This window comes from Bos indicus x Bos taurus, chromosome 11 (assembly GCF_003369695.1).
Source record: "Bos indicus x Bos taurus breed Angus x Brahman F1 hybrid chromosome 11, Bos_hybrid_MaternalHap_v2.0, whole genome shotgun sequence".
NCBI lineage: Eukaryota > Metazoa > Chordata > Mammalia > Artiodactyla > Bovidae > Bos > Bos indicus x Bos taurus.
This window is the reverse complement of record NC_040086.1, coordinates 24,985,107-25,008,170: the sequence shown is the minus strand read 5'-3', so window position 1 is coordinate 25,008,170 and position 23,064 is coordinate 24,985,107. Positions and strand designations below refer to the sequence as shown.

Below are 23,064 nucleotides of genomic sequence, written 5' to 3'. Positions count from 1 at the left end.
TTCCACGCCAGGCTGCTCTGACCGGAAGGACATATGGATGATTTTTAGTCAATGTTGTGTCCTTCCTTCTTCCACACCAAGCTGCTCTGACTGGAAGGACATATGGATGATTGTGTCACCATAGCCCCGTTTAAGAGACTATATTGTTGTTCAAGGTTTTAAAGAAATATAAAAAATGTATCTGGGACCTCCATGACAGTCCAGTGGTTAAGACTCAGCATCACCACTGCAGAGGACATGGCTTCAACCCCTGGTCAGGGAACTAAGATTCCACATGCAGAGAGGTGCAGCCAAAAAAGAAAAAGTATCGACCACTTAACAGTTCATCTCACCACCTCAATTTAACATTCAAGGCAAATATAATGCTGCCGGCATCAGGTAGTTTTTTTTAACAAGGATAAATACTGATAAATACACTGGGGCCCTGAGACCAAGAGTATCATAAAGCAGCATCTCCCAAGCCAGTGCTCTAAGGGAACTGGTCTGAGGACTATAAATAGCAGTTTCTAGCAGTAAGTCCTTCCTACAAAGTTATGTGGAGCCTTTAATCTGTCAAAATATACCGAGAAACACCAAAACGTATATTGGCATATTTCATGGGACCATGGTTTGCACAAAGCTAGTAACAGGTCTGAATGCAGCTTAGCCCGCACTGCTGTGGAATACTCAACAAACCCAGAACACCACAGAAGCACATCAGAGGAACCTAACACCTAAACTGAGCGTCCAAGCGGAAGGTAAGGATGGGCATCTATTCACTCTGAGGCTACCTTATCCTGCTCTCCATGCAAGGCTGACTCCCACACCTCCCACCAGATGCTGCCAGCACAGTCCCTGGGGGAGTAGGGGGTGGAGTGGGGAATAAGCCCTGCTGGAGAAAACTCACCGTAGCAGCTCTCACAGGCTCGCCCGAGGAGAGGGTTTTGTGGCTGGAATGTGGTTCCCACAGCTCCATTCACAGCACCAGGTTTGCCATTGCTGGTGGATATTTGGTTGGGATTTGGTTTGCTGCTTTCAATGAAATATAAAGTGAAGTGATAAAAATGACTTGTGTAACAAGGTAGAAGGCTCTACATTTCATTACTGATTTATCTTAACCACACATAAACATGTGAATGTTTGATGAAGAAGAAATTTAAATGAACCCAAACCATTTATCTTTACAAACCGAGGCTATGTAAAAACCAATCTCATAAGCATGACACTCACAAAATAAGTAGTCATATCTCTTCCTCATCCAGACATAACTTCCTTAGGATACTGTTTGACATTTTGGAAAATGCAAGTTATTAAATATTACTTATCATGACCAAATAATTTCTGGATTAAATAAATTAGGCAGTGTGCAGTGTTTAGGGAAAACCACTGCCCATTCCTGCCACTAGTGACAGCTGCTGACCCTACGCATTGGCTCTCGAGGGAACTGCACAAAAGCTGCATGTCAACAGTGACACTGTGGATACCAGCTGGGCTTACTGGGAGAGGTAAACGCATTTCAGGAGACTGTGACCACTCATCATTTCTATTATGCTTGAATTTTTATGAAGATGATTACAGAGCACTTGAAATTAGAAAAACCAATATATGTATCCAAGGCATTTCTTTTTAAGAGGAAAAAGGTAACATCTATCAGATTTCCAGAAGCCATAATTCCTCAGAATCATGTAGCCTGGACTGTTTTGGTATGTACTGTGCCAACATGGTTCGCTTTTTCCCATCTGGGGTAGCCTAACTGCCCTGCGTATCAGTCACGCCCAAGAACACTGTCCACCTAGGTGTACACACTATGTCCTCAAGTACAGTCTTAATTCACCTAACATATATTTATTCAGGGTCCAGTAAAGAAAAGTGCTGACATCAAGCAACTTTCATTCTAGAGGCGCTTTCATGTCTATATGCTGGGCAGAAAATAAACAAAATAAATTAGCAAATTATTTGTTAGTAATGAATGCTGAATGACTACATGTAGACTATATATATTCCTATGGCCAGTGAAGTAAAGAGAGTTCACAACTATTAAGAAAGACATTTGAAGTTTCAGCAGAGAGTAGACTCATGAGTTTCCTTTTTGCTCTTTCTCATTCCCACACTTACATTTACCAGTGAAAGCCTAATATGTAAACTTGACCTGAGGACAAATTAAGATTTCTTTCTGCCAGTGATACTATAACTCTTAAGTGAAACTAACCTCTGTGTGCACTGAAAGCTCTATTCTATAAACAGGGCTATTATTTATACTTATCTGTGCCAGCAATGTATTTTGAAGACAAATTGGAACCACACAAAAAGTATTTCTCCTCTATAGATTTCAGTTGGAAACATGCAAAATTAAAAGTGGTGATTAACAATGACTAAGATTTCCAAGGGTATGTAAAAATCTACTATACATAGATAGAAATGATACCCCTTGAAGTCAAATGGCTGATAATGTCAATTTCAGAAGACTTTCTCTAAATATGAAAATATGTGACATTTAACACAGGGCCAAATATATATGTGTTAAAAGAGAGCTAATACAAATTTACAGTTGAGCAGCCTGAAAAAAGCCAGAGAGTAAACACAACTTCAGTTGTTCAAATGAATCTAGAATGTTATGTGGCTGAATAAACGACTGACTTTAATTATAATAATCACAAAACGAAAATGAGTATGCAAAGATGGAATATAGACAGGTCAACCACTACACATACACTTTTCAAAACCAAGAACCTACAGATTAATTCTCAGGGGACAAATCATTGATGCTAATGTGACAATTTTAATAAAGTTTTAAAAGCTGCATTATATGAAACTGCCCTTCCTTTTAGCTAATGCCCAAATCCTTCCTCCCTTCCTTTGTGCTCCAGACTCCAGCCCTCCTGCCCTCTTGAGAACTTTGTACACTTGATTCTCTTTCCTGGACCCAAATTTATCATGGAAACATATCTCTCCTATTAAGAAAAAAAAAAAAAAAAAAAAACTCCATTACTCCATCCAGACTCAACCCTCAACACCAGGAACTTGCCTTTTCAGCCAATTATCTTGAGAGCTGCCAATCTTCACTGTCACCAACCACCTCCATCTTGCTACTTTCCCTGGCTATTTTTCACTAGCATTTGACACTGTTAACCTCTTTCCCTCCTTGAAAGATACCCCTCTCTCGGGCTGTGTGATAAGGCACTCACGTGGCTATTCTTTTTTCGGCTATCATACTCTATCTGATATAGAAATACTAGATTTCCTCAAGTTTGGTCCAAGGCTCTAATTTCTTATTACTCTAAGAAATCTGTAGTTTTAAGAACAATATTCTATGCAAATGAAGCTCAAATTTGGACCTCTAGCCCAGAACTTTCTTCTGAGTTTAAGAACAATATATCTGACAACATACTCAACACCTCTTTTTGAAGAAAGCAAACTCAAAATGACCCAACCTGGTTCTCTGCTGCAGCTTCTCATCATGGTGAACAGCACAGCAATCCACCTAATTAAGCTAGCCAGAAACCTGGGATTCAACATCTCCCCTCCACCCCTCCATACAAGTCAATCACCTCCAAGTAGCATGCACTGTCCAGGCCACAGGTCTAGGTCAAGTTGTTATCGTCTTTCTTCTCCAAGAACTTCATAAATGGTGTCCTTACAGCCACTCCCCTGACTCCCCAAACCATTTTCCAAAATGCAGCCAGTCATCTTAAAGCGCATACAAATCTGATCATGACACGTCCTTGTTTCAAATCCAACTTCAGTGTTCATCAGAGGGCTAACCCCTGGCCCCTGCCCACCATACTGGCCTCTCGTGGCTCACCACTCTCTTCATATCAGCCACACTGCCTTTCTCTCTGCTCCTTAACTATGTTCTGCCCCTTCCCATCTCATGATTCCATCAGCCTGGAAAGCCCCCATCACCCAGTTAATCTCTTGCCTAGAGTTCACTCAAACTCACCTTCCACAAGGAATCTTCCCTGACAGCACCACCTGAGTGTGGTCCCCAGGATAAGCTCTCACACAAGCTCTTCTTCTCCACCACAGTACTCATCACACTGGGTGACTAGCTGTTTGGCCTCTGTCTCCCCGACACTAGAATGCAGGCTCCGGAAGACCACCTGTCTTCCTAACTGATCCACCTCTAGTACTGAACAGAGTGCTTCGCATACAGGAGACTGTCAGGTTCAAACAAGCAAGAGTAAAGAACAACTCTCGGTCCTGTGGTTAGGACTCTGCTTTCACTACTGCAGTGTGGACTCCTGTCGGATCCCTGGTGTGTGACAAGCCATGTGGTACGGTCAAAATCCAACTCAATCTACAATCTGTTCTAAAATAATATTTCAGAGTTGATTGGGAAATTGTTCAAAGAACTCAGATTCTTATCCAACTCAACAATACAGATTCATAACTTCTATTTACATATATGAGATTTACAGAACATGGCTGTTCTGTAAACACTTTATTTACAAAAACTGGTGGCAGGTGAGATTTGACCCACAGACTAGTCTTCAACTTAGATCAAGACTCCAAAGTCAATGCAAAACTGAATAGAAACAATTAGCTGTGGTATTTGGTGAATACTAGCTACTTTTCCTGTAATCTGACAGCACTGCAAAGTATAGGAATGCTGGTATGCTTGCTTTTAAAAATCTAAGACACATGAATCACAACACTGTTTTCTTTGGGGAGTTTGTCTTTTATAGATTAGTCAAATAAAACATATAATTTTCTAAAATATTAGAAACTACTCTGCAGAAAGGACATTATAGCTCTGAATAAAAATTATGGACCTTATAAATTACATGTTATCTACCTTGAGAAAAAAGACTAATAAGAAATAAAACAATTCATTTTCTATGAGGCCTACTGTGTATTAAAATATGTATTAATGTTTTGAAATTCAGTAAAGAAAAGACTAGGTATACAATAACTGTACTGAACTCAAAAGAGTGAAAAGGTTTGAATCAGTACATAGAATTTTGTAGTGAATTTCATTTTAATCCCTAAAGAAACTAGGATAGCACTATATACATGGTGCTTCAATAAACTAAATCTGCTTGAACAAATAAACTGTCAAACTTATGACCTCAAAAAAAAAAAAAAAAAAAGGATAATTCATTTAAAATGTAGCAAATGAAAACTGGCATTCACTTTAATATACAATAATTCCTAAACCCAGAGGATAATGATAGAATGCTAGGCATCTGAAACAATCAAGACCTATTCATTATTTATCCAATATTTACAAAGTTTGGTTCTAATTACATTCCCTAACTTCCCCCAAACAATGTAAAATCCTCCATAAAATAAAAACATTCCTCAAAAGGGTAATGCACATTACCCAAATAAAATACATTATACAATACAGAAGTCTCAAAAGTTGCTAGCTTTCTGAAACACATTTGCTTCAAATAATATTTTCATAGGTTAGTTTTCTAATACTTTCCCTGAAGCTTTGATGGCATTTTTGCTCTGGTCCTTTTGTTAGTCAACCTGGGGATTCCCCAACGAGCCATTTTTTTTTTTTTCCTAAAATAAAATCACTGCAGTGGCATTATAATGGAAAGCAAATTGTGCTTTGTAGCGGAAGAAAATAAGATACATAAAGAAATTCATATCTGGCTGAAGATGACAAAAATGTAAATATTTTGTTTTGGATAGAATTACTACCGTGGCAAATATTTTATAGGACTTCCATTACTTACTAAGTTGGGATATACACTTGTTTCAGTTTACTCTCAGCTTCTGCTGCCTTTAGACGTTTCTAATTGAAAAGATAGATGAAATATTTTACACACAATGTCAAAATAATTATTACCACTTCATCTGTCTTAAAAAATTCACAAGAAAATAAAACATTAAAATATAATTCAAAAACTGTCTTTTTAAGATGAGTTTTTCTTTCATGCACATGTTCTTATACTGCAGAAATTTGTAAGAAAAATCACTAGATTCTGAGGTACAGAACAGGTATTAAATAAACATTTTAGACACAAATTTTAAAAATAATGTAATGAGCAACTCCATTTCCCATTCCTCTAGGAGCAGATAAATCAAACTTATAAGTAACCATTTTTACTTTTCACATTTAGTTTCTATTTTATTTCTTTTTTGCCTTTCTGGAAGGGATAAAAAACAAACAATGATCTTTGCTTTTAGAAAATTACTCAGAGATGATTACTTTCCAAAGTCTATGCAAAAGAAAGAGACAGTAACTAAGTCCAATTAAATAAGCATCTACCCTCAGAATCTTGGGAGGTGTGCAGTAAACTTTAAGCTTGATTGAACTCACGTCAGATTTTTAGGTGCCAATTAGGAGTCAAATGCAGGGAAAGGCATGGTGAAAAGATTATATAATCAAAGCCAGAGACTGATCAACACAACAGTAAATGCAAACAGAGAAAGAAAATAATGTATGGTGGATATTCAAAATTACAACAAATCAGAACACAAGGGAAGCCTCCATTTTCTCAATGAGAAGGAAATAAAAAAATTTAAGGAGGCAACTTAAAACTTTTAAATAAGGAGTTGAAATTCTTGGAAATAATTTAATTCAAACACATTTCAACCATCCTCAATGCCATCATTGCCACCATCTCTAGAAACTCTTTTCACTTTGAATGACACAGATTTCCAGAGCACATGGTCCTCACATCTACCTAAGCAGATCCTGGGGGTGGGGTGGGGGGTGTGCATGCAAACTTTATTTGGAAAGTCAACAACAGATGAGAAGATGGCAGACAAATGTTCTAGAGAACCATCTTACTTGGTTTTGGATGCTAGTTTGAAATAAGCATTTTCTGAATTATATATGATGATAACACTGGACATTTTTCAACAAGCCATGGGTATCTGCTCACTATTCACAACCTCAACAACTCACTAGGGTAATTTTTTTAGTGATCCTTTAAACTGTATTTTTACAGCATGTAACACTTGCCATTGGGTGATCATATACTTAGGGGAAAAAATGCCTGTTAAATTTATTTGCCCCTTTGTCTCTACCAGTTCTGACATGGATCTAGAAGAATATAATATACTAGGTCACCTGAGGAAAATATACTTTTCCTCCAAAAGTAGTAATTGAGAGAATTACCTCAATTTGGGACATTTGGGGAAGATTTAAAAAATAAGTTAATCTCTGCTTTTAGAGATAATTTTTTGGGGAAAGTTCTGTATTTATGTACAGTAAACTTTAAATAGTAAAGACATTAAACTAGCAAAGACTAACTGCTACACTTAAGGTCAAACACTTGATATAATCACACAAATGTCCAGGAGGTTTTAGAAGAACTCTTACACATCTGAAGTCATTTCCATCAACTATACCAACAAAGAGATGAAGCACCAGGCACGTGCAAGGAAAATAAAACCTCTCTGGTGGATATTTCCCTGCAATCTTTTCAAAATATTTATCATAATGGAATCTAAAGTAAAGAAAATATTGAGACTAAAATCTTAAAATGATATGCTAAAGATATGAAATTACATAGTTTATAGTGGTCTAGAAAAGATAAAGCAAACAAAACAAACTTAAAACAAAGTATACTGCTAAGAAATATTAATGTGTAAATAGCTCATTTTAATGCAACTCTATTGGTAGCAACATGAAAAATTACCTGCTGCACATATCTGTCAGTAGTTTTCCACATGTAATAATATTCAATGATGCTAGTCAGTGATTTCCAAGGGAGCTGAAAAAATATGTAACATGACAATGAAAACAAGCTACTGTAGGAACTATTTTCCTTTAAAACCACTTCGTAAAAATAATGAGGCAATGACCTACATGGGAGACACATCTAGTAGAAATGTGAGAAAACGGAAATTAATTCTGAGCAAAGGGTCCCCAAACAAGTTCTATTCAGCTAAAGATGATGACACAACACATTTCTCAGCCCCCATTTTTTTAAAATTATAAACCTTATGACTGATAACATTTCATAACTTAATCAGTTTTTCTCGAGCTATGGGTGGGGTTGAAGTATAATTTTTAGAATAGTATTCTGAAGTCTCGCCTGAGTTCTTTAACTTTCAAAGATGACACCCACAGCTAGGGGTCATTGGTCTGCAGCGTAGTACTTCTCACCTTTTCAAAAACTGCTCTACTTTAATCTATTTTGTTGTAAATAAAATGAAAACCTAAGTCTCCGAAAAACAGCCAAGTGTGGTACATATCAGAAAAGTAGGAAGCTTGTCTGCTATTTTCCATAATTATTCAAAAATCGCCAAATGAGCTTCTACTTATGATACCCAAGATAGAAGAAAATATTTAGTATGTCCCTCTGTAAAGGGAGATCTGTTATTCATTCAAGAAGCCAAGCAGGGCACTTCAAACAGAATGGTAACATTCAGTTGTCAGCTGTTGAGGCAGACTTACTGACGGGTGAGTCAGTGCCCTCTGCCTCTCATCGAGCTTGCTCTAAAGCACCACTGGCTTTAAACAGTTCTTCCCAGACCCCAGTGCAGCTAGGGGTCTGTTTGTGACCTACACGAACACCATTCATGACATTCCTATCACCTCCATATTTAACTCACCTGTTTGGCCTGAAGAGAAAAATAAATGGAGTTTAGAAAAACGAAATTATTTTTAAGTTAAATTGGGTGGCACCTTCAACAAATGTGGTCTCCTTACAGTAACAGATTGGCACAGCTGGCATTTCAATTGCAGTTAAAGCAAATGTAATTTTCTCCAGTTTAACATAAAGCAATCTAATGGAGCTGAAAAGGTCTGAGGGGCAGTGTTAAGGAGCTGACTACAGCAAAACCCTAGGCATAGTCTCCTAGGGTTTTAAGCAAAGCAAGACTTCTTATCTCCTAGTTATTCTTTTGGGAAACAGCCCCTGGCATGCAGTTTACCTGGTAGTCTGAAAAAAGAAAACCAAGTGACCATGAAACCCAAGCTTCCTCATGAGCCAGATTTTATCTAAGTCATAAAGTCCTAATCAGCTGTGCTCAGCACCACCACGCTCTCAGCAAGAAGTGTAGGTCATGTCTGTGTCTACTCCTGATGAAGTACTGTCTCTCCCTCAACCCTCACTCTGGCTTCATGGGAGTTCCCTACAATATGCCAACTGAAGAGGAAAAAATCCAAATGCAACAGATGGCTCTGCATGATGCTGGCACCAACTGGAATCAGACTCTGTAGCATTTCAGCCCCAAGCAGGAGTGACTGAAGCACAGTGAAGAGGGGAGACCCTTGTGGAGGGCAGACCATTAGAGTAGACATCTGATGTTGTACTTTGGATTGAAAGAGAGATGGCCAGAGGTACTAATCTACATCCACCTGTGGACAACAGTCATTTCTTTGACACAACCATCAGGGACTTGAAAGGAACCAGATTAGAGGACTGGTTGCGATGAGGCTTGGAAAAGAGATCTGTGGGACAGACACTTGGAGGGGTCTGGCTGTGAGGATATTTGAGTCTCTGTGCTCACAAAGGTCCTCTGCACCGGAGGTTTCTCATTCATCTGCTGCTCATTCATCTCATCCATCATCGGCCAAGATGATTCCCTCTATGGCTGCCAGCCAGCCTCTTTCCCTTGACACCCAATGACTGCTCAAAGGACACAAACAAAATAGACACACATGTGGAAGCCACCACAGGGATCTCTCTTACCAATTCTGATCTTCCTCCAAGTGTCTAACCTGCAAGGAACAAAGTACACAGGGCCTCCAGCAGGGACCATTCCCAGTAAAACATCTGCTAGGTTAGACTCTCAGTATCCTAGAATAGCAGTTATCTGTTCTTCTTGAATGGACAATTATTCTAGATATGACTTCCCTTTTTTGTCTGAAATGCATTGGCTAGTAATACCATACACAGACTTACGAATGACTGATTTCCACACAACACTGCCTTTAACCCGGGACTCAGAACCTGCAGGAGTGAAGGTTTGGGTCACCCCACCAGCCTAGATGAACTCTGATCATCTAAGATACTGTGTTGACCTTTCTTTCAAATAGCAGAGGGCGCGGGCGGCATCTAAACCTAGGTCTCTAGTCTTCCTAGAGATTTTATGAGAACTTAATATCCTATATGCCTTTTGGCTTAAATCAGATACAGTGAATTGTGTACTTAGCAACTAAGAAACCTAATATAACCAAAATATCTATCTTTTCTTCTAAACTGGGTGAGGTTGAGTTTCCCTCACTTATAATCAAGAGTACTCTGATACAAAACTCTGTCAGGGGAGGCGGAGGGGGAGGTGTTCTATTTTGAATGACACCTAAGGCATTAGAAAGCGTTTCACAAAGGGAGAAAGGAAGACTAGAGAAACATCTATATGTCATTCCTTGCTCAGTGTAATTATTTTCCTTCTGCACCGACTTCCCTTTCTATTTTTATATAAGGTCTGTTGGTGGTGGTGTGTTTTTACCTTGATAATTTAATGCAGAAGTTACAAGTTATAAAGACAGGGCTGTGGCTAAAACCAGAAGAGGAATAAACATCAGAGATGGATGCTGTGACATTAAATTTAAGCCTCCTCATTTAAGGAAACAGTACCATATTTTCTAATAATTCAGGGATAATTGGTGTTATTTGGTTGCTAAGTTGTGTTTGACTCTTTTGTGACCCCATGGACTGTTAGCCAGCATCTGTGCTGACCTTTCTTTCAAACAGCAGAGGGCATGGGCACATCCAAACCTAGGTCTCTAGTCTCCCAGAGACTTTATGAGAACTTAATATTCTATGCGCCTTTCGGTTTAAATTAGATGTAGTGAATTGCGTACTTAGCAACTAAGAATCCTAATATAACCAAAATACCTATCTTTTATTCTAAACTAGGTGAGGTTGAGTTTCCCTCACTTATAATCAAAAATACTCTAATACAAAACTCGGTAAAAACTAGAGTGCTTTAAGAATAGAGCCGAGATACATGGCGCTTACTGACAGAGTCAGGGCAGAAGAGAATCAAGCAAGATAGGTGGGCAGAGGCAGCAGACATGATGGGGGGCTGGGGGGATTCCTGCTGGAGGGTCGCCGTTGCGGGGTCAGGTAGGTTTGTTGGCTTCAGAAGTCCTGGCTGTGAAGCATCGAAACATGGATCCCTGGCTCTTCTGGAGGTTAGCTTTCTGACAACCTTTAATAAATTTCTTCCTCCTCAAATGGCCTCACTCAAATGGAGTCTACTGTCTCTAATTATGACTTGCTATCCTTTCCAACTTCCTGCTAGTTCACTTTCTTATGCTACCAAGGCTAGAAATCCAAACATGGCATTTCTAAGAAACCCCTGTGATTCATTTCTGCCAGTCAGATGTATAAGACAAGTTCAGAAGTAAATTAAACAGGCACAGTATGGATGGTGCATAGCAAGGGATCCATCTTGCTGCAGCAAAAGCAGGAGGCACAGAATTGTTCTAGACCCCATGACTCTGCCAGAGGTTTCCTGATCTCAAGATCGTGGCTACAGCAATGTGACCCTAGCTCAGATGTTAACCCAGCAGCTTCTCGATTCCCATAGAGGGCAGAGGTAACAGCTCACTTGGGGATCGTTTCTGTGGGATTATTTTGAGATCCAGCTTGAGCCTACTTCTCCAACCCTATCGATGATTTTAAGTATCTAATTTCTAAAATTAAACACCATTCAGTTTAAAACAGCTCTTATAATTTTGTTATCTGCAACTGAAGTTTAAATGATACAATGGTCAGGAAATACCCTTCAATGAAAAGAGTTTCTATGGCAAAGTTAAATTCCCAAGCCACTGTGAAGGGAGATAGGACTCATTAAATATTTTTACTTTGGCAGCACATAAAAGAAACAAGTGGTGAACAAAACTAAAGGTAAGAACAATAAAAAACTTACCAAACTATTAAAGGTCAATAGAGGGCTAGAACAACCATTTAGCATCTGTGGAAGGGGAATTCAAACACATTTGCCACAGATCTCCATAAGCTGTTCATGAGAAAGAACCCGAGCCAGAGCAGGAAACCTGAGAAACCCCTATTGGTGGTGGTGGAAATTTGAATCACACAAAGAAACGAGGAGGGGCAGAAATGGTGAATTTTTAAAAATAAGTAACAATAAGTAAATAAATACTGGGGGGATTAATCTCTTTTAAAAAATCACTGATTGACTAAAGCAAGAAACAGTAATAATTCACTGTGGAACTTAGAACACGGAATAAAATGTATGACAACAAAAGCACAAGACTGGAAAGAGGAACTGGAAGTGTACTGTTTCGTGGTTCTTCCAATCTACGTAATCTAAGCAGTATTTATTTGAAGGTAAACTGTGGTACATTAAAGATATATATTGTAAACCACTAAACAAAAGTTTAATTAGTAAGCCAAGCCACTAGTAGAGATAAAATGGGAGTCATAAAAAAATCATTAAAAAAAGGAAAAGAACAATGGGACAAATGGAAAACTCACATTAAAATGATGGATTTAAATGGTTAATATATTATTAACAAATTATATTAAAGGCAAGTGGTCTAACACTTGAAGTAAAAGGCAGAGATTGTTAGATTGGTTGGGGGGAAAAAGTAAAATGGATGAAAACAAAATATATCATGTAAACAACAAAGCTGGAATGGTTATATTAATAGGAGAAAAATCAGATTTTGCCACAAGGAATATTATCCCAGGGATAAAGAAGCATAATGTAAACAGTAAAAGGTCAATTCATCCCGAGAACATAACAATCCTAAATGTGTATGTGTGTAACAGTCAACAAATTTAAAGCAAAAACCTAATACAATTCATGTCAATGCATGGCAAAAACCACTACAATATTGTAAAGTAATTAGCCTCCAATTAAAATAAATAAATTTAAAAAATTAGAAAAATCTACAGCTCTATCTACAGGCTTTTAATACTACTCTCAACAAGTAATAGAACTCTCGAGAAGACTTGAACAACACTATTAATAAGCCTGACCCAAGTAACATTTATAGAATATTATACCTAACAGCAAAATACCAATTCTTTTCAAGAGCACACGGTGCAGTCACCATATACTATATATACTACACACTACAAACAAACCATATACTAAGGCAGAGTTAATCACATCTTCAAAATGTAGAGTTTGTGTCTGTGTTTAACAAAATATGCTTTCTGAAAACAACAGAATTAAACTGGAATGCATAACCAAAAATATATATGGGGGGAAAAAACCCTACAAGTATGTGGAACTTACTTCTAAATAACCCATGGATCAAAAAGGAAAGCATAAGGGAAACTGAAGAAATGAAACTGAACGTACACTTTATCAAACTTTCTAAGATGAAGCTAAATATAACAGTGCAGAGGGAACTGACATACCCCCTTTCTCCATCAGATATCCGGCAGAAAGAACTGGGACAGGGCAAGCCGGCTGCCCAGGGGTGGTGGTGTGGGTGTGCACAGTGGTGATCTGCTGCCACTGGCCAAGAGAGCCCCTTGCTTCCCAGATCCTTCACTCATACAAAGCAAAGCATCTGCCACTGGAGATGGACTAGAAACTGTCCCATCCCCTAGTCCCAGGCAACACGTAGCGGCCAGTGGAGGGGGACTGGAAATGTGCTCACATCCAAGAACCCCTGCTAACGAAAGGCTGCACAAGGCAGAGACTGGTTGCCACGAGCTGGAGAAAGAGCAGAACTGTTGTGGGAGCACCACCGCTGAAACACGGGCACAGGACTGGGCAGGAAAAGGACAGCGGAGAAAGCCCAAGCCCTTACCATGGACCACCAACACTACTCTACCACAGGGCGAAGGGCAAAAAGGCAGAGAAAGGCTCTACAGTGCAAGGCCTGCCAAGGGCGGGACAGGCACACTGAAAAATTAAACTCTCTGCTTTCCAGGCCCCACATTACTAAGCTGCCTCAGTCGTGTCCAACTCTTTATGACCCTCTGGACTGTAGCCCGCCAGACTCCTCAGTCCCTGGGATTATCCAGGCAAGAGTACTGGCGTGGGTTGCCATTTCTTTCTCCAGGGGATCCTCCTGACCCAGGGATCAAACCCATGTCTCTTATGTCTCCTACATTGGCAGGCGGGTTCTCTACCACTAGTGCCACCTGGGAAGCCCAGGCCCCACATTAAGCACAAGTAAGACTTTGAAGTCTGTGGATATTCAGTTCACCCCCATTCACCCTTCCAGTGAGGGAGAGACTAACCCTCAAACAGTGGAAGGTGGCCAGACATACAAACGTGACACCAGAGACAAATGAGACTGACAGCAGTTACTTACACTCACAGCCCAGGGGAAGAGGACACTGTACAAGATGAAGGGGAACAACTGGGACTGGAGAGCCCAGCAGGGGCTATGGAATGCAGTGCCATGTAACAAGAGGGTAAGATATGCCTGGTTCCAGAAGAAGGTTCCCACAGAAGGATGTGATTGGCTTGTGTCAATAATTCTGCCTGCTGGCAGGGAAATGAAACCCATTAGGTTGAAGGCTGGGGGTGGGGTGCCAGGTGCACTAGCCATATGAGGCGCATGAGCCACACGGCCCTCACCCTTTCCTGCTGGGTGGGGGACATATCTGGCAAGGAAGGGGAAATCCAGTTAAGCTTTTGGGGTCCTTTGGAGTTCAAAGACGGTACATGAAATATTAGGCCTTGCAGTACAGTAGTATACTGAAGGCAGCCAAATAGTAAGGAAATCCAAACCTAGGCAATAAGAGACTATATTAATATACTAAAGGATCTGGTTGAAAAGGTAGACAATACACACGAATAGACAGGGAATTTATACAAAGACAAAAAGCATAAAAATAAAATGTGAATGTTAGGAATATATGGCACTGTATGTGAAGAATTCCTTTAACAAGTTTATCAGTATACTGGACATAGCCAAGAAAAGAATTAGTATACTAGAGGACAGATCAATACAAACTATACAAACTAACACAGAGACAGCAAAGCTCAGCTCTAGGAAGCTCAGTGAACTACAAGGACAGTGAGTACACAGAAAAGCCTACCCAGGGCACAGTGCAGCAGCAAACCCTGCTACGAACCCAAAGTGGAGAGACAGTCTTCCGCACAAGGGAAAAGAAACATTTACATACATAGGAACTTCTCATCAGATGCTACGTAAGCCAGATAGAGAGACATCTTCAGAATACTTAAAGAGAAAAAAAAAATTAATATCTTTTCAAAAGGGACAGTACAGTTTTTCAAACAAAGTAGAAGTCAATTCTCGGTCAAACCTGAATTCACTGTCAGCCTAAAGTATACTACTAAATAAATGATTACATTAGAAGAAAAGTTTCAAAGTAATGACCTAAACTCCAAGCTTACCAAAAAAAAAACAAAAACTAGGAAAACACAAAGAACATAAGTCCAGAGCAAGCTGAAGGAAAGAAATAATAAACAGAAAATCAGAAATCAATGGAACAGAAAACAGAAAAATCAATCAAATCAAAAACTGGTTCTTTGCAAAGATCAATAAAATTGATAACCTTCCTGGCCAAACTAAAGATGAAAAAAGAAGAGCTAAATTACCAGTATCAGCAATCTGAGAGGGGACATCATTACAAATCCATCCCACAGAACTTACAAGTATAATAAAATTATGAACAACTTTATGACAACAAACTAGACAAAATGGACAGGGAGAGAGAGACGCCGGCAAGAGAGAGGAGGATGCACCAGTCTTGGTACAATAAGTAGACAGTTATCAACAAGTCAAACTTGCCCTGGGAAAATACAAGACTCAAATAAGAACCTGCAACAATACAGTGTAGCTAAAAGTGGAGAATAACTGCACAGGAAGGATCACTGAGGAGATGGAGTTCAGCTGAGACACCCGGAAATGGCCAAGAACAACAAAGGGTGGAGGACGTCAGCATAAGCCACACGGCGGATACCACTGCGGTCACCAGCAGCTTGCTCTGTAGAGAAGACTGACAGCCGTGGTCACTGAGGACTCAGCAGCCACTCAGCAGTGTGGAATGCGGGCAGCTTGCACACTAGAGGATTCTGTAGTGTTTGCTGGAGTGAACCTCAGCAGCCTCCTCTGCAGAGAAAGCTGGCACCTTCTGCCACCAAGGTAATAACCAAGAGCCACTGCTACTGCTAGCCTCCCAGGAGACATGCACACCCCAGGCCCTTGGCTCCTCCACATGAGCTCACATCCCATGCACCAGAACACATGCTTCAGTCACTCTGTGAGCACACACACTCCACCCTCAGCTTCAGTGATGCAAGCATGCCCCAACCTCAGGCACCACTGCTACCACAGACGCCCTCCAAAGCCAGACTCAGAACCAAGAGGGAGCCCCTTGCCCGTGACATGCACTGTGGGAGAAAGAGTGATCAGGAGGTCCCCAACAGCCCTCTCTGCTGCTGCAGACACCTTCACCCTTGGCTGCTGCAATCTTTACTGACATTGACACCTGCAATCTTCTGACTTCAGCTCATGGGGCTGAATGTGTACCTTCCCAGGAGCTGGAACTAATCCACACGGCTCACCGGTGCCCTTCTACCCCCTGCCCATTAAAACTAGTCTGTAAAGTGTGCTGTATCTGCTCAATCAAATGCACAGACATAAATACAAAGCTATGAGAAACATGAAAACTTAAGAGTAACATGACATCCCCGAAGGAACAGTAATTTTCTAAGAAACTAACCCCAAAGAAATAGAGATCTAGGATTCCATGACCAAGAATTTAGAAGAACTGTTCTAAAGAAGTTGAGTGAGCTGTAAGAAAAATACAGATAGAAAATTCAATAAAATTAGAAAACAATGTACAAACAAAACAAGAAGTTCAACAGAAAGAAATCAATTGAGAAAAGCCAAACAAATTCTAAAGCTGCAGAATACAATGAATTAAATGAAAAATACAACGACGATCATCAACAACAGACTCAATCAAGCAGAAAAATCTGTGAACTCAAAGACAGGTCATTAGAAATTATCCAGTCCGAGGAGGAAAAGATAAAAAAAAGAATGAAAAGAAATTTATTCTAATTATAAGAAAAAGAAGATCATATCAGAAATAAATGAAGAAGAAACAAAGAAACAACAGAAAATATCTATAAACTAAGAGCTAGTTTTCTGAAGAAAAAAAAAAAGTAAAAAATAAAACAAAATCTACAAACCAGTGGCTAGACTAAGAAAAAACAAAGATTGAAACAAACAGAATCAGAAGTAAAAGACATTACAAATGACATCGCAGAAACATAAAAGGACCCTAAGTGACTGCTATGAACAACTACACCCCACCAAATTGTATAATCTAGGGAAAAATGACTAAATTCCTAGAAATATACAATCCAGACTGAATCACGAAGAAACAGAAAATGTGAACAGAAGATTGCATCAGTAATCAAAAATCTTCCAACAAAGAAAAGCCCAGAACCAGATGACTTCACCAAACATTTAAAGAAGAATTCATGCCAACACGTCTCCACATCCCCACCAGCATCTGTCATCTCTCATTTTAAAAAAATAATAGGTAACAGATACAAGGCAACATCTCGTTGTGGTTTTGATTTGTACTGCTCTGATGATTAGTGATGTTGAACACCTTTTCACATACTTGCTTTTCACCGATGATGATGGTAGCTGGAGGCTTGTCATAAATGGCCTTTAAGTTCATATATTTCAAGTATAGGGCCGTGGAGGGGAGAGATAATAAGTTAACAACACTCAAGATGGGGTTAACAACTGCAAACTATTATATACAGAATGGATAAACAAGGTTCTATTGTATAGCACAGGCAATTATATTCAAAATATTCTGTGATAAACCATAAGGGGAAAGAATATTTTTAAATGTGTATATATATATAATAACAGAAAGTAAAATTGTAAATCAACTATATTTCAACAAAAAAATAAATAAAGCAAAGGCTACAATGATTAAAAACAAACACCCAAAACTACAAAAAACTATTCAAACCTACACTAAACAAAAATCCTTTGAACAGGTAGGCTCCTGATGGTCTATCTTCTTTTAGGTTTTTGACATGCTCAGTTGCTTAATCGTATCAAACTTTTTGCAACCCCATGGACTGTTGGCCTCTGGCTCTTCTGTCCATAGGATTTTCCCGGCAAGAATACTGGAGTGTGTTGCCATGCCCTCCTCTGGTGAATTTTCCTGACCCAGAGATCGAACCACATCTCCTGCACTGCAGCAGGTTCTTTACCACTGAGTCATCCGGGAAACTCAAGGTTCTTGACACTGGTGGCTAATTCCAATCTCCAAAATACAACAATCCTAATGTGGACTGGCTCATTGACAAGCATTCTAACTACCTTCAGAATAACTAATATACATAATGCAACAAATTTACAAGAGTTTTATTAGGTCATGAAGGTAACAAAAACCCATCTAACAGCATTATTGCTGTTATGCTCATTTCACACCATTATTTTACCTCCTATGAACGCCAGCTTCTATGTCCAAGTGTATTTCATGACGCTGCTGTTGAGCGTTATTTCCTAGTCCTGTACTAAGTGTCCGGGAGGACTGTCTACAAGTTTCACACCTCAGTGTATACCTGTCAATCTGCTATTCTCTCCTTTTAGGCATCAGGGGTCCAGCTGAAATGCCAGTTAACTCCCTGAAGAGACTCCTGAGTTGACGGGCACAACCAATAGCTCCCTTCCCACCACTTCCACAGTACTTGTGCTTACAGCTGAAAGAAATGATTACACTATATTTTACTTGAGGGCTTATCTTTCGATCTCTTGATCACAACTACAAATCATTCTCTGAGGTAAGGTCCACACTGTATTTCTGATGCATGCCTAGTGTGTTGCAGGTGCTCAACAAACATTTGTTGAACTGAACTGAGTTCAGAATGATTACCAGGACACGAAATGAGCATGCCACACTCAATGCAGGGAAAAACACCTTCGCTTTGGTGCTTTTCAGATCTGAAGACTTTGTTCTTTAGGGGGTTTTGTTTTTGCGGTTTCTATTTAGTGGTGTAGTAACTGTATATTACATTAGTAACGCTGCATTGCTGTGCTATTCTGGCCATCTGAAGCTAAATGCCACCAATGCATTTTAAATTCCCAGCTGCACACCCTATAAATTGAAACCATGACATATAACAATCTGGGTGTGAGTGAAGTTTTGCCAAAACAAATGCCAGTGACACTAACAGCTTTAATTATCATGTTTGGGATTTAATATATCAACTCATATTGATAAGTAAAAATTTCCTTCAGAATAATTTTAGAAAGATGCAACAACATAAAAGACAGGATACTGGCTCACATTATATACTTCATACTCTATTATAAAGAGTCTACTTTCATAATTTTTAAAAAATGACTGCTATAGAAAGCTATTTATGAACTTCACAAATAGAAATTTCCCCATTTCAAAGAGACTGTAAGCTTAAATAAAAATAGCAATTCCATAAAGACAAAGAAAGTACACAATAGTAGACATAATTACCTAGTATTTAAAATGCAAGTAAGATCATGTACATTATCAGGAAGAATAAAGATTGAAAACCCAAAAAGCAAATCCTCCTGCTTTGCTTGGTAATGGTTGTTTCTATATTAGAGATCTGTATCAAATTCAGGCTCAATAATTAGTAAGATAACCAGAAAAATACCCAAGATCTAAAGGAGAACAACAAGCTTAAAAAGCAGAGATCAGAAGTATCTAGTTCAAATGGTCAGAAAAGCTGCGCATAAATTAAACCTGGAACTCAGAGAGAGGTGAAGAGGATGAATTCATACTGCCAAAGTTTATAACAAAAATCTGGGACTTCCCAATCCTGGGTCTTACAATTACTTCTCAGGACAAAGGTCAATTTCTCTCTCCACAATACTGACCTGCATTCTATGCCGAGCAGACAAAAATTACTAAGTCACAGGCTTGCTAATGAATAGTTTAAGGTTTACCAAATTTTTAAGAGATAAAATATTCCCACTCCAACATTTTACTTAATTCACAATTTTCTACTTACAAAGTCTTGACGTATGTCATTGAAGTCTTTGCCATATTTTTCCAATGCCTCTTCAAATAAACTAGCTTCAGAGGCTGACCATTCTTCCATTTCATCTCTGCATAAAACAGGTCCCCCAAGTGGTACTAAGACACTAATTGCGCTGCTCAAATCATAGCCGTGCCTATACAATGTATCCATAGCATGAAACTACAAAAATAAAGAAAATGGAGAGAAGAGATTAGCCAGAAAAGCAAATTTTCTTGATTATTTAAGAACAGAGATATTAAAATGCATGATGGACTTAATTAACAACAATATACTTAGTATTTTTTAAGTAACATAATTAAGAAAAATTCAAACAACAGATTATTCAATTATTTAAGACATCACATACTGCTTTTAAGAAAATGATGATTTGTACCTTTTAAGATATGTATTTTTTTTTTAATGCATTTACTTCTTAGAGCAACAAATGGCTAGATCTTCTAACCATGAAGATCTAGGACCTCCAGGAATTAAAATGGGAACCCAGTACGTTTCACCATCCTTTTGGTTCAAGGTGCCAGCATCACTTCAGCTATCATATAAGGCTGGCACAGCCTTCTTTGACAAGGGAAAAATACAGAGGATGTATCAGAGAGTGGGAAAAAATATTTTCAGGTTGGATTAAGAGAATGATATACTAGAAATGAGAGATGGAGGAAAAAACACCATGAAACTGAGAATGATGGTTAAGACAAAATTACACATCCGTGTTAAACAAAACAAACAAAATAACATATCCACGTAAAAATAGTAACTTGGTTGAAATTCTGTAAGACCAAGAACAAATGACCGGGCTTGCTTGAAACAGCTACCTAGGCCAGCATGGATTTCATACACATTCCAAAGGTGAGTGACTGAAAAGCAATTAGAAAGGGAGGAAATATAAATTTGGGTAATATTGGTAAACTGGTTTTTTCAAAAAGTACCTTGGGTCTAGCTTATTTTAAAAAGATCCGCTCACAATATGCACACATATTTGCATGTGTAGGAGGAAAACTGCAGAACAGGACAGTCAGCTCTGTGTCTAGATAAGCATGTAGGTGTGGCGCAGACGTGGCTGGTGGTCAAATCCTTGCCAAGTGGGAGCTAGTTCTGTTTAAGCTTTCTAACATGTGAAAGCCATGTGTTACACCTTTTACACAAAGATTCTTCTGATAATTAACTAAAAATTTTATAAATGGGGATAGAGCCACATCTATGTTTTACTTTAGCCACCTGATGCGAAGAACCGACTCATTGGAAAAGACCCTAATGATGGGAAAGACTGAAAGCAGGAGGAGAAGGGGACGACAGAGGATGAGATGGTTGGATGGCATCACTGATGCAACGGACGTGAGTTTGAGTAGGCTCCGGGAGTTGGTGATGGACAGGGAGGCCTGGTGTGCTGAAGTCCATGGGGTCACAGAGAGTCAGTATGAAAGCATAAAGTAAGCTCAAATAGCAGCTAATATCTATTAAAGAGAAAAAAATTGGCTACAACATGACTAAAAAATACGTAACACTGTGATAACATTAGGTTGTTGAAAAGGGTATGGAATATGAATTTGTTGACAGAACAGGCAGAATTTAGGACATGATTAGGAACAGTAATTAACTGCTTTTACAAGGGTTAACATCTCCCCTCAAATCACTGTATTCCACAAAATAAAAACACGTAGAGATTTCATTATCAATTTCCTAGTTATTATCTCAGCTAAGACCACACTGACCATGTGTAGTCTTTTGCTCTGTCACAATCACGAAATAATAACTTCAACTTGCAAGTGAATTTCTTCTCAGTCTTCTGCAGCAGGGGTTACAAAAATATTGGAACTGATCTTGATTCTTCACTTGAGTTCTGCAAACTTCAAAATCAACTAAACTGCACCTTTCTAGATAACCTCTCAGTTGACAGATTCAGCAATTTAACTATACATACACTGTTAATTCACTCTTACACCATCCTTGAAAATAAAAAACTATTGTTTCTAGATAATTGATCTATGAAAATGCAAAGACAAATATCATTTAGGGATCCCTTCAGTTAATAATATATTCCCATAAATGATTTTTAAAACTCCAAAATTTACAGTGCATAACTAAAAAAAAGTTACTGGTATTCAAAAATCAATAATTATACAAATTAACTGTGTTGCTGAGATTCCTCAGGAGGTACAAGTAATTTTTATAACACACAGGTGCTTTGAAACCAGAAGTCACAGAATTAAATGAGTTTCTCTCAGCTGATATTATACCAACCATTCAAAGCATGAATGGATTTCCAGTCTTTTTGTTCATGTTAGATGAATGAAAATGCCTTTCTTATAGGTACTTTTTAAAATGATGTTGGGCTAGTATCTAATAAAGCTTCAAAGTATGAAAAATATCCTAGCCTCTATAAATAACAGTAACCCAAATCCCAAGTGATCAGGTTGTTTTAAAGATTCTGTTCTTTACAATGTGTTTATATCTCTAAATACTGAAGCAAAGCTTTGCTTTTGAAGACTAGCTCCTGCCCTGTGTCACAAATCAACTGCAAAGAATGGGCTGGACTGAGGCTGACCATAGCAATGAAACCTCCAAGCCCACATTTACACCACAGCCCCGAGGAGAGTGCAGTTAATGATCACTATGCGAAGAAAATAAACATCCCACGAGACACAGGCACTGTGGAATGCCTAAGGAACAATTCTGTTAAAATAAATGACCAGAGAGGATCACAGAGGAAACCAGAGAGTCATATTATTTGCTCAGAGTCCACATTAATGCCATCCTTCTGACACACATAGAAGCTTCTTCAGAATGAACTTTTGTATAGTTTAATCCAACCCTAAAAAGCCAAGTAAAGCACAAAATATACTTTCTGAAACAGCGGAGACAATATCCAGTGAAGACTCACAGAAATAAGCTAAGAAAAGACATAAGAGCATGACATATAACCAATAGCTTACTGTTCATCAGTTCAGATAAAACTCAAAGAGCTAGACATATAAGAGAACACACTGGCTGAGTCCATTTATGTGAATTTTGGGAAAAATAACAATTTATGGTGAAAGAAGTCAGAATAATGATTACCTGAGAAGAGGAGATCACTGACTTGGAAGGAGCATAAGGAATCCTTGTTCATCACCTAGATCTCAGTGGTGGGTATATGCATGTATATACATGTAAAAATTTATAAGCTGGGCATCTAAGTGTACTTAATATACTTTATTACATGTATATCTCAAC

At 38.7% G+C, this 23,064-nt stretch overlaps 1 protein-coding gene across 8 annotated transcripts in view; it reads right to left on the bottom strand.

Moving 5' to 3' along the window:
- The window catches only part of MTA3 (metastasis associated 1 family member 3), a 213,327-nt gene that overhangs the window by 31,400 nt on the left and 158,863 nt on the right, over positions 1–23,064 (bottom strand). For 5 of the 8 annotated variants that reach the window (XM_027555117.1, XM_027555118.1, XM_027555121.1 and 2 more), the window contains exons 9-12: positions 19,828–20,016; positions 7,581–7,655; positions 5,667–5,725; positions 887–1,011 (exon numbers count right to left, since the gene is read on the bottom strand). In XM_027555117.1, coding sequence (XP_027410918.1) covers positions 887–1,011; positions 5,667–5,725; positions 7,581–7,655; positions 19,828–20,016 — 448 coding nt within the window. The remainder of the gene's footprint in view (positions 1–886; positions 1,012–5,666; positions 5,726–7,580; positions 7,656–19,827; positions 20,017–23,064) is intronic. The other 3 variants (XM_027555113.1, XM_027555120.1, XM_027555115.1) reach the window with 1 other exon arrangement.